The sequence below is a fragment of the Aulonocara sp. 'chitande type north' Nkhata Bay genome, linkage group LG23 (assembly GCF_057382095.1).
Source record: "Aulonocara sp. 'chitande type north' Nkhata Bay isolate Kocher_YH1m ecotype deep benthic linkage group LG23, A_spYH_male_GT1.1, whole genome shotgun sequence".
Taxonomy (NCBI): domain Eukaryota; kingdom Metazoa; phylum Chordata; class Actinopteri; order Cichliformes; family Cichlidae; genus Aulonocara; species Aulonocara sp. 'chitande type north' Nkhata Bay.
In genome coordinates this window covers 34,702,700-34,723,303 of record NC_141365.1, presented here as the reverse complement: position 1 = coordinate 34,723,303, position 20,604 = coordinate 34,702,700, and the positions used below count along the sequence as shown (strand labels likewise).

At 41.2% G+C, this 20,604-nt stretch overlaps 1 protein-coding gene across 4 annotated transcripts; it reads left to right on the top strand.

Annotated features, from left to right (window-relative positions):
• The first annotated feature begins 3,198 nt into the window (after positions 1-3,198).
• Positions 3,199-6,061, top strand: LOC147302302 (uncharacterized). Of its 4 annotated transcripts, XM_086284085.1 has the most exons (7): positions 3,199-3,499; positions 3,672-3,848; positions 4,405-4,466; positions 4,543-4,605; positions 4,690-4,749; positions 4,832-4,963; positions 5,046-6,061. In XM_086284085.1, the coding sequence occupies exons 1-7, from the start codon at positions 3,472-3,474 to the stop codon at positions 5,064-5,066; spliced, it is 543 nt and encodes a 180-aa protein (XP_086140211.1). In that variant the 5' UTR covers positions 3,199-3,471; the 3' UTR covers positions 5,067-6,061. The 4 variants fall into 4 exon arrangements, with proteins under 4 accessions (XP_086140211.1, XP_086140212.1, XP_086140208.1 ...); XM_086284086.1 differs by having other exon boundaries at positions 3,199-3,848; XM_086284082.1 differs by having other exon boundaries at positions 4,832-5,076.
• The last annotated feature ends 14,543 nt before the right edge of the window (positions 6,062-20,604 follow it).

The window sequence follows — 20,604 nt, the reverse complement described above, 5'->3', positions numbered from 1 at the left end:
ACAGAATTAGAATTTACAGAACAGAGTTTGAATGAAAACAACGGAATTTGAATGAACAGAACAGAATTTGAATCGAAACTATGGAATTTGAATGAACAGAACAGAATTCTAAAACAAACAATAGAATTTGAATAAAAAGAGTAGAATTACAATGAACAGAACAGAATTTGAATCAAAACATCGTAATTTGAAAGAAAACAATGGAATTTCAATGAAAACAGAAGGATTTGAATGAAAACCACGAATTTCAATGAAAAGAACGGAATAAGAATGAAAAGAACGGAATTAGAATGAAATGAATAGAATTTGAATGAAAACAACAGAATAAGAATGAAAACAACGGAATTTGAATGAAAACAACGGAATTAGAATGTATAGAACAGAGTTTGAATGAAAACAACGGAATTAGAATGAACAGAACAGAATTTGAATCAAAACAATGGAATTTGAATGAACAGAACAGAATTTGAATGAAAACAATGGAATTTGAATGAAAACAAAAGAATTTGAATCAAAACAATGGAATTTCAATGAAAAAAGATGAAATTAGAATGAAATGAATAGAATTTGAATGAAAACAAAAGCATTTGAATGAAAACAATGGAATTTCAATGAAAAGCAGGGAATTTGAATGAACACAAGAGAATTTGAATCAAAACAATGGAATTTGAATGAAAACAAAAGAATTTGAATGAAAACAATGAAATTTGAATCAAAATAATGGAATTTGAAGGAAAACAAAAGCATTTGAATGAAAACAATGGAATTTCAATGAAAACAACGGAATTAGAATGCACAGAACAGAGTTTGAATGAAAAAAATGGAATTAGAATGAACAGATTAGAATTTGAATCAAAACAATGGAATTTGAATGAAAACAAAAGCACTTGAATGAAAACAACGAATTTCAATGAAAAGAACAGAATTAGAATTTACAGAACAGAGTTTGAATGAAAACAACGGAATTTGAATGAACAGAACAGAATTTGAATCAAAACTATGGAATTTGAATGAACAGAACAGAATTCTAAAACAAACAATAGAATTTGAATAAAAAGAGTAGAATTACAATGAACAGAACAGAATTTTAATCAAAACAATGGAATTTGAAAGAAAACAATGGAATTTGAATGAAAACAGAAGCATTTGAATGAAAACAACGAATTTCAATGAAAAGAACGGAATTCTAATGAACAGAACAGAATTTGAATCAACAGAACAGAATTTGAATCAAGAGAACACAATTTGAATCAACAGAACAGAAACAATGGAATTTGAATGAAAAAGAAAGAATTTGAATGAAAACAACGAATTTCAATGAAAAGAATGGAATAAGAATGAAAAGAACGGAATTAGAATGACATGAATAGAATTTGAATGAAAACAAAAGAATTAGAATGAAAACAACGGAATTAGAATGAACAGTACAGAATTTGAATCAACAGAACAGAATTACAATTAAAACAACGGAATTTGAATGAAAACAACAGAATTGTAAAACAAACAATAGAATTTGAATAAAAAGAGTAGAATTAGAATGAACAGAAGAGAATTTGAATCAAAACAATGGAATTTGAATGAAAACAAAAGAATTTGAATGAAAACAACGAAATTTGAATCAAAACAATGGAATTTGAATGAAAACAATGGAATTTCAATGAAAAGAAGGGAATTTGAATGAACAGAACAGAATTTGAATCAAAACAATGGAAGTTTAAAACAAACAACAGAATTAGAATGAAAACAACGGAATTAGAATGCACAGAACAGAGTTTGATGGAAAACAACGGAATTAGAATGAACAGATTAGAATTTGAATCAAAACAATGGAATTTGAATCAAAACAATGGAATTTGAATGAAAACAAAAGCACTTGAATGAAAACAATGAATTTCAATGAAAAGAACAGAATTAGAATGAAAACAATGGAATTAGAATGAAAAGAACAGAATTAGAATTTACAGAACAGAGTTTGAATGAAAACAACGGAATTTGAATGAACAGAACAGAATTTGAATCGAAACTATGGAATTTGAATGAACAGAACAGAATTCTAAAACAAACAATAGAATTTGAATAAAAAGAGTAGAATTACAATGAACAGAACAGAATTTGAATCAAAACATCGTAATTTGAAAGAAAACAATGGAATTTCAATGAAAACAGAAGCATTTGAATGAAAACCACGAATTTCAATGAAAAGAACGGAATAAGAATGAAAAGAACGGAATTAGAATGAAATGAATAGAATTTGAATGAAAACAACAGAATAAGAATGAAAACAACGGAATTTGAATGAAAACAACGGAATTAGAATGTATAGAACAGAGTTTGAATGAAAACAACGGAATTAGAATGAACAGAACAGAATTTGAATCAAAACAATGGAATTTGAATGAACAGAACAGAATTTGAATGAAAACAATGGAATTTGAATGAAAACAAAAGAATTTGAATCAAAACAATGGAATTTCAATGAAAAAAGATGAAATTAGAATGAAATGAATAGAATTTGAATGAAAACAAAAGCATTTGAATGAAAACAATGGAATTTCAATGAAAAGCAGGGAATTTGAATGAACAGAAGAGAATTTGAATCAAAACAATGGAATTTGAATGAAAACAAAAGAATTTGAATGAAAACAATGAAATTTGAATCAAAATAATGGAATTTGAAGGAAAACAAAAGCATTTGAATGAAAACAATGGAATTTCAATGAAAACAACGGAATTAGAATGCACAGAACAGAGTTTGAATGAAAAAAATGGAATTAGAATGAACAGATTAGAATTTGAATCAAAACAATGGAATTTGAATGAAAACAAAAGCACTTGAATGAAAACAACGAATTTCAATGAAAAGAACAGAATTAGAATTTACAGAACAGAGTTTGAATGAAAACAACGGAATTTGAATGAACAGAACAGGGCCCTGTTTCAGGAAGCCGGTTTAGAAAACTCAGAGTGAAAAACGATACGCAGGGTTGAGTAACCCCGAACTGTCCAACTCGGAATATTCGGTTTCAGAAAGGCTGATAACAATTTATTCAGTCAACGCGGAGTTGCTACAACCCCAAGTTAAGCACGCGCACGAGGATACATAAAGCCCCGATCAGTGGAGCACAGATTAAGCGAGTCACCATGGAGACGGAGGGAAAGAAGGCGCGGTCGACGTATTTCACAGCGAGGCGGAAATTCTGATGGCAGCATATGCCGACAGCATGCACATCATGCAGAAAAAAAGTAACACAGCCGCAGCTGCAAAGGAAAGGGAGCATGCATGGCAAAACATAGCCGACAGAGTCAATGCGTGAGTGTTAATTTAAACATTGATCTAGGGATTTCCACCCATATAACACGTTATTTTATCATATGTCATTCTATTTATTATGTTATACATTTTATTTTGTGATGTGATGTGAGCGCAGGTGCAACCCAACAGGCCCCAAACGTTCCTGGCAGCAAGTAAAAATGAAGTATAAAAACATAGTCCAAACAGGTAAGGTGTAATTGTATTATGAGCCATAGTGCTTGGTCTGTGTGTCCTATGTAAATCAATTGCAGTTAGAGGCTACAGTAATATACCACCTGTAAGCACATATTGAAATTATCTGAGCACATCACAAGTACACATTTGCCTACTCTGTATGCCCAAATGTGTGCCGTCACAGCCAACAGAAAAAAAGCGGAGGCCCGAAAAACAGGTGGGGGTCCTCCACCACCACCACCCACAGAGGCTGAGCAGTTGGCCCTCAGCCAAAACAGTGGGCGCCCTGTGGCTGAAGGCATCTCTGCGGGGACATCCTCTGTGGCAACAACCCCACAAGACACAAGTGCCTACATAAGGGGTAAATCCAAAACAATACATGGCGTGCATACATCCATTCTGCACAGTCACCTTGACCAAAATGAACTATGTCGTAGTGAAGTTACTGTCCTACTGACAGAGAATGACAGTCATCAAACAGTTAGGTGAATAAACAACACTGAGACACTTGGAAACTGTTAACGTGCTGCACGGGTGAGGGCCCAGGGAGAGACTCACACACACCGAGCTGCAGTGGTACGTCTTTATTATGAGCATAGCAGTGTCCTTTAATTTAGCATACATGCGTGTGTGTGTGTTAACCTCCCACAGGGTGAGCTCCCTGTTCCCAGAGACAGAGCGAGTAGTACATTCCGTACCTTTCCCAATAAGTGTAACATATGAACATATACCTCAATGCAACATAAAGCTCATAAAAGCGTTTCCACCCTGACACCTACTGATTTTGCCTTCCCTCAGTGTCGGTTGTCTCTGAGAGCATACTGACAATGAGGTGTATGGTGATTGGTATGTCTGGTAATTGCCATTTGCGCCCACATAAGTCATGAGTGACCTGTATGAACCCCATATTCTTCCAGTTGACGGTGATGGTGTACTGCATCTGGTGCAGCCCCCTGTTGAGCCAGACCGACATGCAGTTGTGAGTACTCGTAATACTCCACAGACTACATGTGTCAACAGTAGAACAGCAATGTTGTTAAATGTCTCCACCACAGGCACATGATGACGAAACAGTGACAGCTGCTACAGAGGAGGCCGCAACAGAGCCACACTATGAGGTATACAGTGTACAGTGGAAAATATAACAACTGACGACAATGTGGTACTATGATGACACCATGGACTTACTATGTCCCCGGCAGAGTGATGCTGGAAATGAAGAGGAAGAGGGTCCAGCCACTCCTACAACGAACCTTTCCACAGTGGGTTGTTCAGCACTGATTTACAACCAACCTAAGTAGGCATGTACTATGGATGCCAATGCTATGTCCCTTGTTGCAATAGCTCCCTGTGAAGCAGCTGTATAAGACATATCTGGCCAGGAAGATAAGAAAGTGCGACATGGAAATGGTGCACCTCCAGCTGCAGATCCAAAAGTCGAAGCTGGAGATTGTACTGCTGGAACAACAGTTAAGGGTGGGTGGAGTGATCATAGATGGACGAATCATGTCAGTGTTTGTACAACATACTAATATACGCATTTATTCTTTGTGTACAGGACATACAGGGTGACCAATAAAGGCAGTTGACCACAGTATCTGTGTATTTGTCTTGTAACATGTTGGGTTGACGGGTCACAGGAAATGGTTGTGGCATATGGTGTCTCTGACTGCTCTTCCATCCTGTACGTTCGTGGGTGGGTCAGGATGTTCATCGTGTGGATCACTGCTGTTGTCTGGTTCAGCTGGACACTGTTCACCTCTAATCGTGGCAATGTTGTGTAGGATCACACATGCCACAATGATGTCACATGCCCTTTCTGGGGTGACCCTGAGTCCACGAAGGCACTGGAACCGGGCCTTGAGCATTCCGATGGTCATTTCAACTCTGGCCCGTGTCCTGCAATGGGCCAGATTATAACGCTGCTGTGGGCCCGGTTCAGGGTCAGGGTAAGGGGTGAGCAAATAGGGTAGACATGGGTACCCCCTATCACCAAGCAGGTGGCCAGTGAACTCTCCTAGGACAGAAGAATACATGTCAGTGCAAACGTCCCTGTGGCAATTGGTCTCTGTATATTTCACAGTTACTTCGACCCACCATGTCCAAATTTGGTGCTCAGTGTACATTCCCGGAAGATTCGTGAGTCATGTACAGAGCCTGGCCACTTGGCTTCCACATTTGTGATGATGTTGGCAGCATCACATATGATCTGCCCAGTGCAGAGAACACATATTAGCATCCATTACCATGATGCCATCACTTGTTGGTGTGAAATGCTACAGGGAATTATGTACCTGTACATTGATGCTGTGGACGGACTTCCTGTTCACATAGTCTCCTTCATTTGCTGAGGGTGCAATGATTGGGATGTGGGTGCCATCTATACAGCCAATCACGCCTGGGAACCCTGGAAATTTATGTACCATTTGAGTGGTAGTTCACGTATCACCACATCATGCATTGAGTTTTGTTCATCCTGATACCTGCAATTTTGTGGAATCCCTCTTTGATGAATCTTGTGGGTCTGTGACCGGGGAACACCACAAACGAGTGCAGGAGACGTTTCAGTGCTACTGTAACATTCCTGACTGCCCGACAGACGGTAGCCTTGGAAACGTGCTCAGCGTCACCGATATTGTACAGAAAGCTCCCGTTTGCAAAGAAACGGAGTGCGGTACAAAGAATATGTAATGGACCGAGCGCATGTCCGCGATGTGTCACATGCGCAATATATGGCCTGAGGATGTTATGCAAATAACTTATTGATTGTGCTGAGACACGGTAACGTTCGCACAGGAAATCATCAGGTAATGATAAGATGTCCATACGCGCTCTGATCACTCTCTCCCGGCGGAGTGCTCTGCGGAGAATTTGGGCTTCAAGATCTACTGGCTCTTCAAGGAAGGGACACGCCATGTCTGACACTTCCTGCTGTCAGGTTTCCGACAAAGAGGCGGGGTCAGTCAGGGTTAGTTGTAGTAAACCTGCTAGGGGGCAGGTTAGCTTCACGGCGTGTGTCGTCATAGTGACTCACTGAGGCTTCATCTGAACTCGCTTTGTGAAACCGAAAACCCAGAGTTTCCGTTAACTCGGGGTATACTTACTCAGTTTTTCCACTAAACCGGCTTCCTGAAACAGGGCCCAGAATTTGAATCAAAACTATGGAATTTGAATGAACAGAACAGAATTCTAAAACAAACAATAGAATTTGAATAAAAAGAGTAGAATTACAATGAACAGAACAGAATTTTAATCAAAACAATGGAATTTGAAAGAAAACAATGGAATTTGAATGAAAACAGAAGCATTTGAATGAAAACAACGAATTTCAATGAAAAGAATGGAATAAGAATGAAAAGAACGGAATTAGAATGACATGAATAGAATTTGAATGAAAACAAAAGAATTAGAATGAAAACAACGGAATTAGAATGAACAGTACAGAATTTGAATCAACAGAACAGAATTACAATTAAAACAACGGAATTTGAATGAAAACAACAGAATTGTAAAACAAACAATAGAATTTGAATAAAAAGAGTAGAATTAGAATGAACAGAAGAGAATTTGAATCAAAACAATGGAATTTGAATGAAAACAAAAGAATTTGAATGAAAACAACGAAATTTGAATCAAAACAATGGAATTTGAAGGAAAACAAAAGCATTTGAATGAAAACAATGGAATTTCAATGAAAAGAAGGGAATTTGAATGAACAGAACAGAATTTGAATCAAAACAATGGAAGTTTAAAACAAACAACAGAATTAGAATGAAAACAACGGAATTAGAATGCACAGAACAGAGTTTGATGGAAAACAACGGAATTAGAATGAACAGATTAGAATTTGAATCAAAACAATGGAATTTGAATCAAAACAATGGAATTTGAATGAAAACAAAAGCACTTGAATGAAAACAATGAATTTCAATGAAAAGAACAGAATTAGAATGAAAACAATGGAATTAGAATGAAAAGAACAGAATTAGAATTTACAGAACAGAGTTTGAATGAAAACAACGGAATTTGAATGAACAGAACAGAATTTGAATCGAAACTATGGAATTTGAATGAACAGAACAGAATTCTAAAACAAACAATAGAATTTGAATAAAAAGAGTAGAATTACAATGAACAGAACAGAATTTGAATCAAAACATCGTAATTTGAAAGAAAACAATGGAATTTCAATGAAAACAGAAGCATTTGAATGAAAACCACGAATTTCAATGAAAAGAACGGAATAAGAATGAAAAGAACGGAATTAGAATGAAATGAATAGAATTTGAATGAAAACAACAGAATAAGAATGAAAACAACGGAATTTGAATGAAAACAACGGAATTAGAATGTATAGAACAGAGTTTGAATGAAAACAACGGAATTAGAATGAACAGAACAGAATTTGAATCAAAACAATGGAATTTGAATGAACAGAACAGAATTTGAATGAAAACAATGGAATTTGAATGAAAACAAAAGAATTTGAATCAAAACAATGGAATTTCAATGAAAAAAGATGAAATTAGAATGAAATGAATAGAATTTGAATGAAAACAACGGAATTAGAATGAACAGAATAGAATTTGAATCAACATAACAGAATTTGAATCAACCGAACAGAATTTGAATCAAAACAATGGAATTTGAATGAAAACAAAAGCATTTGAATGAAAACAATGGAATTTCAATGAAAAGAAGGGAATTTGAATGAACAGAACAGAATTTGAATCAAAACAATGGAAGTTTAAAACAAACAACAGAATTAGAATGAAAACAATGGAATTTGAATGAAAACAACGGAATTAGAATGTACAGAACAGAGTTTGAATGAAAACAACGGAATTACAGTTTTTTTTAATTGGTTTGGCGCAGTTTTCCACATTACACATTACACCACTACCAGTGCTTCCTGTGAGGCCATCATCACCACACCAGGGCCTTTGGTGCTGGCCAATACCATCCACATTTCACCAGGGCAACTGTTGTTGGCTTCTACCATCCACATTACACCACGGACAGTGTTTCCTGTCAGGCCATCTTCACCCGACCAGGGCCTCTGCTGCTCGTTGATGCCATCCATGATACACCAGGGTGTGTGGTGCTGACCAATACCATCCATCAACAGAACAGAATTTGAATCATAAGAATAGAATTTGAATGAAAACAAAAGAATTTGAATCAAAACAATGGAAGTTTAAAACAAACAACAGAATTAGAATGAAAACAACGGAATTTGAATGAAAACAACGGAATTAGAATCAAAACAATGGAATTTGAATGAACAGAACAGAATTACAATTAAAACAACGGAATTTGAATGAAAACAACAGAATTGTAAAACAAACAATAGAATTTGCATAAAAAGAGTAGAATTAGAATGAACAGAAGAGAATTTGAATCAAAACAATGGAATTTGAATGAAAACAAAAGAATTTGAATGAAAACAATGAAATTTGAATCAAAATAATGGAATTTGAAGGAAAACAAAAGCACTTGAATGAAAACAACGAATTTCAATGAAAAGAACAGAATTAGAATTTACAGAACAGAGTTTGAATGAAAACAACGGAATTTGAATGAACAGAACAGAATTTGAATCAAAACTATGGAATTTGAATGAACAGAACAGAATTCTAAAACAAACAATAGAATTTGAATAAAAAGAGTAGAATTACAATGAACAGAACAGAATTTGAATCAAAACAATGGAATTTGAAAGAAAACAATGGAATTTCAATGAAAACAGAAGCATTTGAATGAAAACAACGAATTTCAATGAAAAGAACGGAATTCTAATGAACAGAACAGAATTTGAATCAACAGAACAGAATTTGAATCAAGAGAACACAATTTGAATCAACAGAACAGAATTTGAATCAAAACAATGGAATTTGAATGAAAAAGAAAGAATTTGAATGAAAACAACGAATTTCAATGAAAAGAATGGAATAAGAATGAAAAGAACGGAATTAGAATGACATGAATAGAATTTGAATGAAAACAACAGAATTAGAATGAAAACAACGGAATTTGAATGAAAACAACGGAATTAGAATGTACAGAACAGAGTTTGAATGAAAACAACGGAATTAGAATGAACAGAACAGAATTTGAATCAAAACAATGGAATTTGAATGAACAGAACAGAATTAGAATGAAAACAATGGAATTTGAATGAAAACAAAAGAATTTGAATGAAAACAATAGAATTTGAATGAAAACAATGGAATTTCAATGAAAAGAACGGAATTAGAATGAAAAGAACAGAATTTGAATGAAAACAATGGAATTTGAATGAAAACAAAAGAATTTGAATTAAAACAATGGAATTTCAATGAAAAAAGACTAAATTAGAATGAAATGAATAGAATTTGAATGAAAACAACGGAATTAGAATGAACAGAATAGAATTTGAATCAACATAACAGAATTTGAATCAACAGAACAGAATTTGAATCAAAACAATGGAATTTGAATGAAAACAAAAGCATTTGAATGAAAACAATGGAATTTCAATGAAAAGCAGGGAATTTGAATGAACAGAACAGAATTTGAATCAAAACAATGGAAGTTTAAAACAAACAACAGAATTAGAATGAAAACAATGGAATTTGAATGAAAACACCGGAATTAGAATGTACAGAACAGAGTTTGAATGAAAACAATGGAATTACAGTTTTTTTAAATTGGTTTGGCGCAGTTTTCCACATTACACATTACACCACTACCAGTGCTTCCTGTGAGGCCATCATCACCACACCAGGGCCTGGGGTGCTGGATGAGGCCATCCACATTACACCAGGGCCTTTGGTGCTGGCCAATACCATCCACATTTCACCAGGGCAACTGTTGTTGGCTTCTACCATCCACATTACACCACGGACAGTGTTTCCCGTCAGGCCATCTTCACCCGACCAGGGCCTCTGCTGCTCGTTGATGCCATCCACGATACACCAGGGTGTGTGGTGCTGACCAATACCATCCATATTTCACCAGGGCCACTGTTGTTGGCTGAGGCCATACACATTACACCACTACCAGTGCTTCCTGTGAGGCCATCTTCACAACACCACTGCCTGTGTTACTGTCAGGGGCCATCCACATTACACGCGGGCCTGTGGTGTTGTCCGAAACCATCCACATTTCACCAGGGCTTGTTTTTCTGCCTGAAGAAGCTGAAGCAATTGGTACATTTTCAAAACTCTTAGTACTTATATCACAACAGATCATCAAAAGTGCACGTTTTTCAAACATTTCAGCATTTTTTCAGTTGTGTCAGTACAATACACATTATGACAAAATATCCTTTTCACTACACAAAATAAATGTTTCATCTAAATAAATGTTTTGTTCACAGTTACTGCCTTTCATAATGTTATCACTATCAAATTTTTGATTTGCATCTCTTATTATTCAGTTTAATACATTTGTCTATCATTTAATTCAACTGATCTTAATGTTTAATCAATGAATCCTTCATTATGTCCATGGATTTTCAACTTGACTGATTGTTGTCTGGTCATTTGTAAGTTACACATTGCTGCAGGAGCTTTCAATCGAGAAATACTAATTGCTAATTGTTTCCCCCTGATGATCACAATTAGTTACCATATAAGTAGAACTTTGTTTGAGACTTTGCACTGTTCAAATATGGAGCAGGATAGACTCGTAGGGAGAGGTGGTGGTGCTCCTCGACAGAGAGGTGGGCACAGACAAAGAGAAAGAGGTGGTGGTGCTCCTCAACAGAGAGGTGGTCTTCAGAGAAATGTAGGCAGAAGACAACGCACCATCATCTCTAATGAAGTCCGGGCCATCATTGTTGACCATGTGGTTAACAGAGGCTTTACCATGGCTGAGGCTGCCAGGTTGGTACAGCCTAATTTACAAAGGTCAACTGTCAGCTCTATCATCAGAACTTTTCGCCAAGAAAACCGGTATGTCTGCTATAGCAACTTCACTTCTAAAATATAGTACTCTATTGTATAGATGAACAACATGTAATTGTCAGTTTACAGTAATGTAATTTGTAATACTTCAATATTGACAGTATATGATTGTCCTCAGAATTAACAGGAGACAACCTGGTGGTGGTCGCCCACGTGTTTTGACTGACCAGCAGGTGTTGGCTGTGGTGGAAATGGTCAGGGCAAGGAATGACATACGGCTGTCTGAAATCAAACAGGCTATTGAGAACAGCAATGACACCTTTGCCAATGTGCCATCAATTAGCCTTCCAACGATTGCCCGGCTTTTGAAGAAGCACCAGGTTTCCATGAAACAAATTTACTTGGTTCCTTTTGAGAGGAACAATGTCCGGGTGAAACAACTGTGTTCAGAATATATTCAGGTACAACACTAAACTGGCATGCAATTACTGTGACAGTACTGACAACTACTAGTTGTAAAAAAACTAACTAAATAATCATTTTAGAGGGTGATGGAGCTGGACGCTGCTGTGAATCATCACAAGTATATTTTTGTTGATGAGGCCGGTTTCAATCTGGCAAAAACTAGACACAGAGGACACTCTATCTTCCACCATATTCCCCTTTCCTCAACTCAATTGAGGAATTCTTCTCTACATGGAGGTGGAAGGTGTATGATCGACATCCCCATGAGCATGTCTCCCTTCTTCAAGCCATGTGTGAAGCTTGTGGTGATATAACTGCTGGGCAATGTCAAGCTTGGATTCGTCATGGCAAGAGATTTTTCCCACGGTGCCTGAACAACGAAGACATCCACTGTGATGTTGATGAAAATTTATGGCCCAATGTTAATGACCGGCTTGATTAATTGTGTAACAGTGGTAAAAATAAAATAAAAATATATTGTGCTTATGTAAATAATTTGTTGTGTAAAGTTTTACAGTTCAGTTACACTCATTCATCACCAAGGACAATTTGAAACGCTTACCTTGTATTATTTGCTCCTGAATGAAATGATTGGTAAATGTCACGGCGACGGATGGCCGGTACTGAATAGGACTCAGGTGCAGAAACCCAGAGCGGAGGCAGTAGATGATTTAATAGTTTATTACGGTTAAGTGCAAGGGGAACAAAAAAAGGGAAACATGGCAAAGACAGAAAATGACGAGACGTGGAGCCTTGGTGTGGCGTGCCCAGGGGAACGTGGCTAGGGCGAGGGAACGAGGCCTGAGAAGTGGAACGGAGCTGAGTGGGGAACAGTCACACTGAGGGGAGAGGATATAGGAGTTAGGCAGGTAGTGAAGGCAGCTCAGAAGTGGCCAGTATAAGGGCAGCAATTCTTACTTGCAGTTAGGGACCTGGAGTGTTTGAGAGGGGGATGATGAAGATCCAGGGGAGGCTGAGTGGCGTGGAAAGGCTGACCTGAGATCCGGGGCTCCAGATGGAGGGTGATGGCAGGAGGGCAGGCAGGTGAGGCACAGAGGGATTTCCAAAATGATCACTAGGTATTCCGAGTCCGGAGGTGGAGTGAGCCAGGGTGGGTACAGCAACTGTAGCACAAAAGAGTCTTTGTTAGTAAGATGAATCACAGCGAGAATTTGAAACACAAGACCTGTTACCAACATGGGTTGATGACGAACTGGCAGTGAGTGAACATCGATGTGTGGTTTAAATCCCTCTGGCTTGATAGCCTGCAATAGGCTCCAGGTGTGCAGGAGCTGGAGTTGGCCCTGCCCAGGGGCGGATCCCAGGTCAGTTCAGGAGCCTAATGGAAACTCCAGCCACCCACCGTAGACCATGACAGTACCCCCCCCCCCTCAAGGGACGCCACCTGGCGGCCGACCGGTCCCCAGCCCGCGACGTGACCTGAAAAAATCAGAGACAAGAGCAGGATCAAGGATAAACGAGCGAGGAACCCAGGCACGTTCCTCAGGCCCATACCCCTCCCAGTCCACCAAAAACTGGCGATCCCGACCACGGCGACGGACGTCAACGATCCGCTGAACCGTATAGGCCGGATGACCATCGATGAGCCGGGCGGGCGGAGGGGGGTCGGAAGGCGGGCACAGCACGCTGGACAGCACAGGCCTGACTTGGGAAACATGAAAAACCGGGTGAATCCGCAGACTGGGAGGAAGCTCGAGCTTCACAGCAGAGGGCGAGATGACCGAGTGGATGACATACGGCCCAATAAACCGAGGAGCCAGCTTGCGGGAGGAAACTTTAAGGGGAACATCCTTAGCCGACAGCCACACCTTCTGCCCTGGAGCGTACCGAGGAGCTGGCGACCGTAGACGATCTGCATAGCGGCAGTGGCGGGCAGCAGCTTTCTTCAGTGCCTCCTGGGTCCGAGTCCAGACGCGGCGGCAGCGCTGGAGATGGTGCTGGACGGAAGGCACAGCCAAATCAGCCTCTTCCTCAGGGAAGAGGGGAGGCTGATAGCCCAGGGACGCTTCAAATGGAGAGAGACCAGTGGATGCGGAAACATGAGAATTGTGCGCATACTCCACCCATGGGAGATGTGCTGACCAGGTAGCCGGGTTATGGGAAACCATGCAGCGGAGCATGGACTCCAGCTCTTGGTTGAGCCTCTCAGTCTGCCCGTTGGTTTGAGGGTGGTAACCAGAACTGAGGTTGGCTCGAGCACCCAGGGCAGAGCAGAAAGATTTCCAAACCTGGGATGTAAACTGAGGTCCCCTGTCAGAAGTGACCTCGGCAGGAATCCCGTGGAGTTTGAAGACGTGGTCAACCATCAGTCTTGCAGTTTCCGTGGCAGTGGGTAGTTTCTCCAGGGCAACGAAGTGAGCTGCTTTTGAAAACCTGTCGATCACAGAGAGTATCACTGTTTTACCTGCTGACCTAGGCAGTCCAGTGACAAAGTCCAGGGAAATGTGGGACCAAGGACGAGAAGGTACGGCTAGAGGTTGCAGAAGACCGGATGGTCGCTGATTTCGGGTCTTGTTCCTGGCGCACACGTCACAGGCAGAGACGTAGTCCCGCACATCATGTTCCAGAGTTGCCCACCAGAAGTGACGACGTAGTAGTGCGAGGGTGTGGCCGATTCCAGGATGGCAGGAAAACCGGGAGGTATGAGCCCACTTAATTACAGCCGAACGGGTTGCTGTGGGAACGAAGCGGCGGCCCGGAGGACCTGTGCCAGGGTCTGGTTCATCCAGTAAAGCATGCTGGATGGATTCCTCTATGTCCCAGGATAAAAACGCTACGCGGCAGGAGGCAGGAAGCACAGGAGCTGGTTCGGTGGGTTCAGCGTCTGGGTCGTAAAGACGAGACAGGGCATCAGCCTTGGCGTTCTTGGAACCTGGACGGAAAGAGATGGCAAACTTGAAGCGATCAAAGAACAGAGACCAACGGGCCTGGCGGGCGTTTAGACGCTTAGCTGTTTTGAGGTAAGTAAGGTTTTTATGATCTGTGAAGATGGTGAATGGGTGTTCAGCTCCTTCCAATAGGTGACGCCACTCTTCCAGGGCTAACTTAATAGCCAGCAACTCTCTGTCTCCTACATCATAGTTGCGTTCAGCTGACGAGAGTCGACGTGAAAAAAAGGCACATGGGTGTAACTTGGCCTTGGAACCTGAATGCTGTGAAAGGACCGCTCCGACGCCGACGTCGGACGCGTCTACCTCTAGAACAAATGGCTTGGAGTGATCTGGGTGACACAATACTGGAGCTGAAGTAAATAGGCGCTTGAGCCTACTGAATGCTACCTCAGCTTCAGGTGTCCAGATGAACTGTCTTTTGGTGGATGTGAGTGTAGTGAGAGGAGTGGCTACCTGGCTGTAGTTGCGAATAAACCTCCGGTAGAAATTGGCAAAGCCGAGGAAACGTTGTAAGTGCTTGCGTGACGTGGGCGTGGGCCACTCCAGGATCGTGCGGATCTTGGCTGGATCAGTCTTCACCTGCCCTCCTGCGAGTATATAGCCAAGAAAAGTGACAGATTGTGCATGAAACTCACATTTCTCGGCTTTGACGTAAAGGCGGTTTTCCAGGAGGCGTTGGAGGACTGCTCGGACGTGGACATGGTGTTCCTGGGGGGTCTTGGAGAAAATGAGTATGTCATCAAGATAAACAAAGACAAACTGGTTCAGGAAATCACGGAGCACGTCGTTGACCAGGTTCTGAAAGACAGCGGGGGCATTGGTTAACCCAAACGGCATGACCAAATACTCAAAATGACCTAGGGGCGTATTAAAAGCCGTTTTCCATTCGTCCCCCTCCCTGATGCGGACAAGGTGGTAGGCATTGCGGAGATCCAGTTTGGTGAATACGGTGACTTCATGGAGGGGTTCGAAGGCTGAGCTGATAAGGGGTAAAGGATATTTGTTTTTAATGGTGATGTCGTTTAACCCTCTGTAGTCTATGCATGGACGGAGTGATTTATCCTTCTTTTCCACAAAAAAGAAGCCGGCGGCCACTGGAGAGGAGGATGGGCGGATGATACCTGCAGCTAATGACTCATGGATGTACTTTTCCATGGACTCTCTTTCTGGTCTGGAGATGTTGAATAGCCGGCTAGAGGGAAGCGGAGCACCAGGTAGAAGGTCGATAGCGCAGTCATAAGGCCTGTGGGGTGGTAAGGACGACGCTTTGTCTTTACTGAAAACTTCCTGGAGGTCATGGTACTCAGGTGGGACGAGTGTGAGGTCAACCGGATCAACGCCCGAGGTGTTAGTGTCAGGGGCACCCGGCGGTAGGGCAGACTTGAGGCAGTGGGCTAGACAAAAAGGGCTCCAACTAGCGATTTTACTTCCAGACCAGTCTATATGAGGGTTATGTTTCTGTAGCCAGGGGTAGCCTAGGATGAGTGGTGAATCAGGAGAAGAGAAGGTGAATAAGGTAATGGCTTCATGGTGGTTTCCAGAGGTGACGAGGGTTACGGGGCCAGCCTGATGGGTTATCTGAGAGAATATTTGATCGTTTAATGCGGTAACAGGGATGGGAGGATCGAGAGTCTTGAGTGGCAAATGAAGGCGTCTAGCGAGAGCTAAATCTATTACATTTTGCTCTGCTCCGGAATCAACGAGAGCATGGAGGGGGTGAGAAACCTTATTTAGACACAGGGTGACTGGTAGAATTAACCGGGGTTTGGAACTGAAAGAGGATCCGCCCACCTGTATCCCCGAAATTACCGGCGGGCGGAGCCTTTTGGCCGAACCGAACACTGCGCTAACCTATGCTCCACTGAGCCACAGTAAAAACACGCGCCCGACCGAAGCCGTCGTTCTCGCTCCTCTGGTGTGAGACGAGAGCGGCCGATTAGCATAGGCTCCGGAGCGGCGTCCGTTTCCACGGAAACGGGAGCGGATGTTGACACCGGACGTGACGGTGGAGGAAGTGAAAACGTACGAGGCGCAGATTTACGATGTTTCTGGTTCTTTTCTGCCTCCCTTTCCCTCAGGCGATTATCTATCCGAAGGGAAAGGGAGACCAAGTCTTCAAAGGATTCGGGCTCATCGCGGGAAGCGAGCTGGTCTTTGAGCTCGTCGTTTAAGGCGCGACGGAACACTCCCCGAAGGGCATGATCGGGCCAATTGGCCTCGGCGGCTGCAGTACGGAAGTCGATAATGAACTCCGCGACACTCCGGCTCCCCTGTTGCAACCCGAGCAACCTTTCATCAGAACTACCCTCCGATACTGGGTGAGTAAAGGTCTTTTTAAACTCGCACAGAAAATCATCAAACGAGCAGGTTGGGAGCGGGTGAGCCGACAGGTACGCCTCGGCCCATAACAGCGCCTTGCCCTGTAGCTTGGCCACCAGATATGCTACCCGAGCTGATTCGCTAGTAAATGAACGGGGTGAATGCGTGAACGCGAGAGAACATTTCAGTAGAAAGGCCGTACAGCGGCCCCGCTCCCCAGAGTACGGCTCGGGTTCTGGGAATGCAGCATCGCGAAACACGGAGCCCGAAGGGGTCGGAGCTGGGGAAGACTGGGGAGGTTCTGCCACGGGCGCAGGGGACGCGGAGGATGGGCCTGGAGGAGGGGAAAGAGCCGACTGAATCTCCTGCAGGGAAGCTAAGATCCTAGCCTGGGTCTCGCCTATGGCTTGACACCGGGTGTCGAGAACCTGCAACGCTTGCTCATGAGCCCCTAAAATGGCTCCCTGCTTGAAGACTGCTGCATGTACTGGGTCTGCTGAGTCCATTTGTTGGCCAGTTCGTACTGTCACGGCGACGGATGGCCGGTACTGAATAGGACTCAGGTGCAGAAACCCAGAGCGGAGGCAGTAGATGATTTAATAGTTTATTACGGTTAAGTGCAAGGTGAACAAAAAAAGGGAAACGTGGCAAAGACAGAAAATGACGAGACGTGGAGCCTTGGTGTGGCGTGCCCAGGGGAACGTGGCTAGGGCGAGGGAACGAGGCCTGAGAAGTGGAACGGAGCTGAGTGGGGAACAGTCACACTGAGGGGAGAGGATATAGGAGTTAGGCAGGTAGTGAAGGCAGCTCAGAAGTGGCCAGTATAAGGGCAGCAATTCTTACTTGCAGTTAGGGACCTGGAGTGTTTGAGAGGGGGATGATGAAGATCCAGGGGAGGCTGAGTGGCGTGGAAAGGCTGACCTGAGATCCGGGGCTCCAGATGGAGGGTGATGGCAGGAGGGCAGGCAGGTGAGGCACAGAGGGATTTCCAAAATGATCACTAGGTATTCCGAGTCCGGAGGTGGAGTGAGCCAGGGTGGGTACAGCAACTGTAGCACAAAAGAGTCTTTGTTAGTAAGATGAATCACAGCGAGAATTTGAAACACAAGACCTGTTACCAACATGGGTTGATGACGAACTGGCAGTGAGTGAACATCGATGTGTGGTTTAAATCCCTCTGGCTTGATAGCCTGCAATAGGCTCCAGGTGTGCAGGAGCTGGAGTTGGCCCTGCCCAGGGGCGGATCCCAGGTCAGTTCAGGAGCCTAATGGAAACTCCAGCCACCCACCGTAGACCATGACAGTAAAACTACTAAGTTGAAAAAAGAGCTTACGGTTTTGCTTGGGTGATTAAAGCAAATGTTCTCAGAATATATCACAATGAACATATGTTCTGCAACAATGATTAAGTGGAATGAAAATATGTGCAAATACAATGAAATCATGACATCAGATTTGAAAGAATGACTAGTGGTGTTACAAATGTGATCAAATGTGAGTTTTGTACTGAGAGATTTGAAAATGCACACTTTAGTTATGAAAATAGTAACAAACCAATTAAAAAAACTGTAGAATGAACAGAACAGAATTTGAATCAAAACAATAGAATTTGAATGAACACAATGGAATTTGAATCAACAGAACAGAATTTGAATCAACATAACAGAATTTGAATCAACAGAACAGAATTTGAATCAAAACAAAAGCATTTGAATGAAAACAAAAGAATTTAAATCAAAACAATGGAATTTGAATGAAAACAACGGAATTTGAATGAACAGAACAGAATTTGAATCAAAACAATGGAATTTGAATGAAAACAAAAGAAATTGAATCAAAACAATGGAAGTTTAAAACAAACAACAGAATTAGAATGAAAACAATGGAATTTGAATGAAAACAACGGAATTAGAATGTACAGAACAGAGTTTGAATGAAAACAACGGAATTTCAATCAAAACAATGGAATTTGAATGAACAGAACAGAATTACAATGAAAACAACGGAATTTTAATGAAAACAACAGAATTCTAAAACAAACAATAGAATTTGAATAAAAAGATTAGAATTTGAATCAAAACAACGGAATTAGAATCAAAACAATGGAATTTGAATGAAAACAAAACAATTTGAATGAAAACAATGGAATTTGAATGAAAAGAACGGAATTAGAATGAACAGAACAGAATTTGAATCAACAGAACAGAATTTGAAACAATAGAACAGAATTTGAATCAAAAGAATGGAATTTGAATGAAAACAAAAGCATTTGAATGAAAACAATGGAATTTCAATGAAAAGAATGGAATTTGAATGAACAGAACAGAATTTGAATCAAAACAATGGAATTTGAATGAAAACAAAAGCATTTGATTGAAAACAACGAATTTCAATGAAAAGAACAGAATTAGAATGAAAACAACGGAATCTTCGTACCTCGTTTACTACATCCAAGATCAAATGACACATCCAAGATCAAATCAATTGCGCCAACTTTCAGCTCGCTATTCCGGTTCTCCGAACACACCTGTTGTTGACGATTAGTATAGCTGGATGAAGTAATGTGAGATCACTGGGTGGCTTAACAGGGGCTACGCATCGATAGTAGAAACATTGATCGGCAACCCTTTGATTGGTCGGTGAAAATGTCGAAGGAGCGTGCTCAGTATTTTTCGGCAGCAGAGCAAGAACTCTTGATTGAGGGATTTCAGGAGTTTCAGAGTTTAATTAAAACGCAAGGGAAAACTGCAAAGGCTGCAAAAGCAAGGAGAGAGGGCTGGCAGAATGTTGCTGACAAATTAAACTCGTAAGTAATTCAATAATAATAATAATAATGGATTGGATTTATATTGCGCTTTTCAAGGCACCCAAAGCGCTTTACAATGCCACTATTCATTCACTCTCACATTCACACACTGGTGGAAGCAGCTACGGTTGTAGCCACAGCTGCCCTGGGGCAGACTGACAGAAGCGAGGCTGCCATATCGCGCCATCGGCCCCTCTGGCCAACACCAGTAGGCGGTAGGGTAAATTTATTATATTATATTACATTATATCACATTATATTATATTACATTATATCCTCTTCCACATTAGAGCCACAACAGGACCCACTAGAACATGGGAACAAGTAAAAGTGAAATATAAGAATATTCTACAGAATGGTAATATTTATCACTTATATTGCTTTTAGTCTCTTGAAAAGAGACCCTGAAATAATCTGTTTGTTTGTTTATAACAGCAACCAAGAAAAGGGCAGAGCAAAAAAAGACAGGTGGTGGTCCTGCACCTCCTCGTCAACAAGTTGGTTAAGTAAATAATACCCTCACGGGAAAATCGATATCTCTCTATGAGCACACTGTCACGCTGAGCTAAAGGATCCTGTCTATCCCGCAATATACGCTGAATTCTGAAAACTCTCCATATCAATCTTGCACCTTCCGCAATGGGTGGCTCGCGTACGGACAGGACATGGCTGTGACAGACTTCCCAAATCCACCTTCGCTTTTATAGCCGTGGTCTCATCTTGATCA

Coding starts and splice junctions, on each gene's coding strand:
- LOC147302302 (XM_086284082.1), top strand. CDS start 3,472: ATGAAGTATAAAAACATAGTCCAAACAG. Junction 3,849..4,404: donor CACAAGTGCCTACATAAGGG/GTAAATCCAAAA, acceptor ATATTCTTCCAG/TTGACGGTGATGGTGTACTG. Junction 4,467..4,542: donor AGCCAGACCGACATGCAGTT/GTGAGTACTCGT, acceptor TCTCCACCACAG/GCACATGATGACGAAACAGT.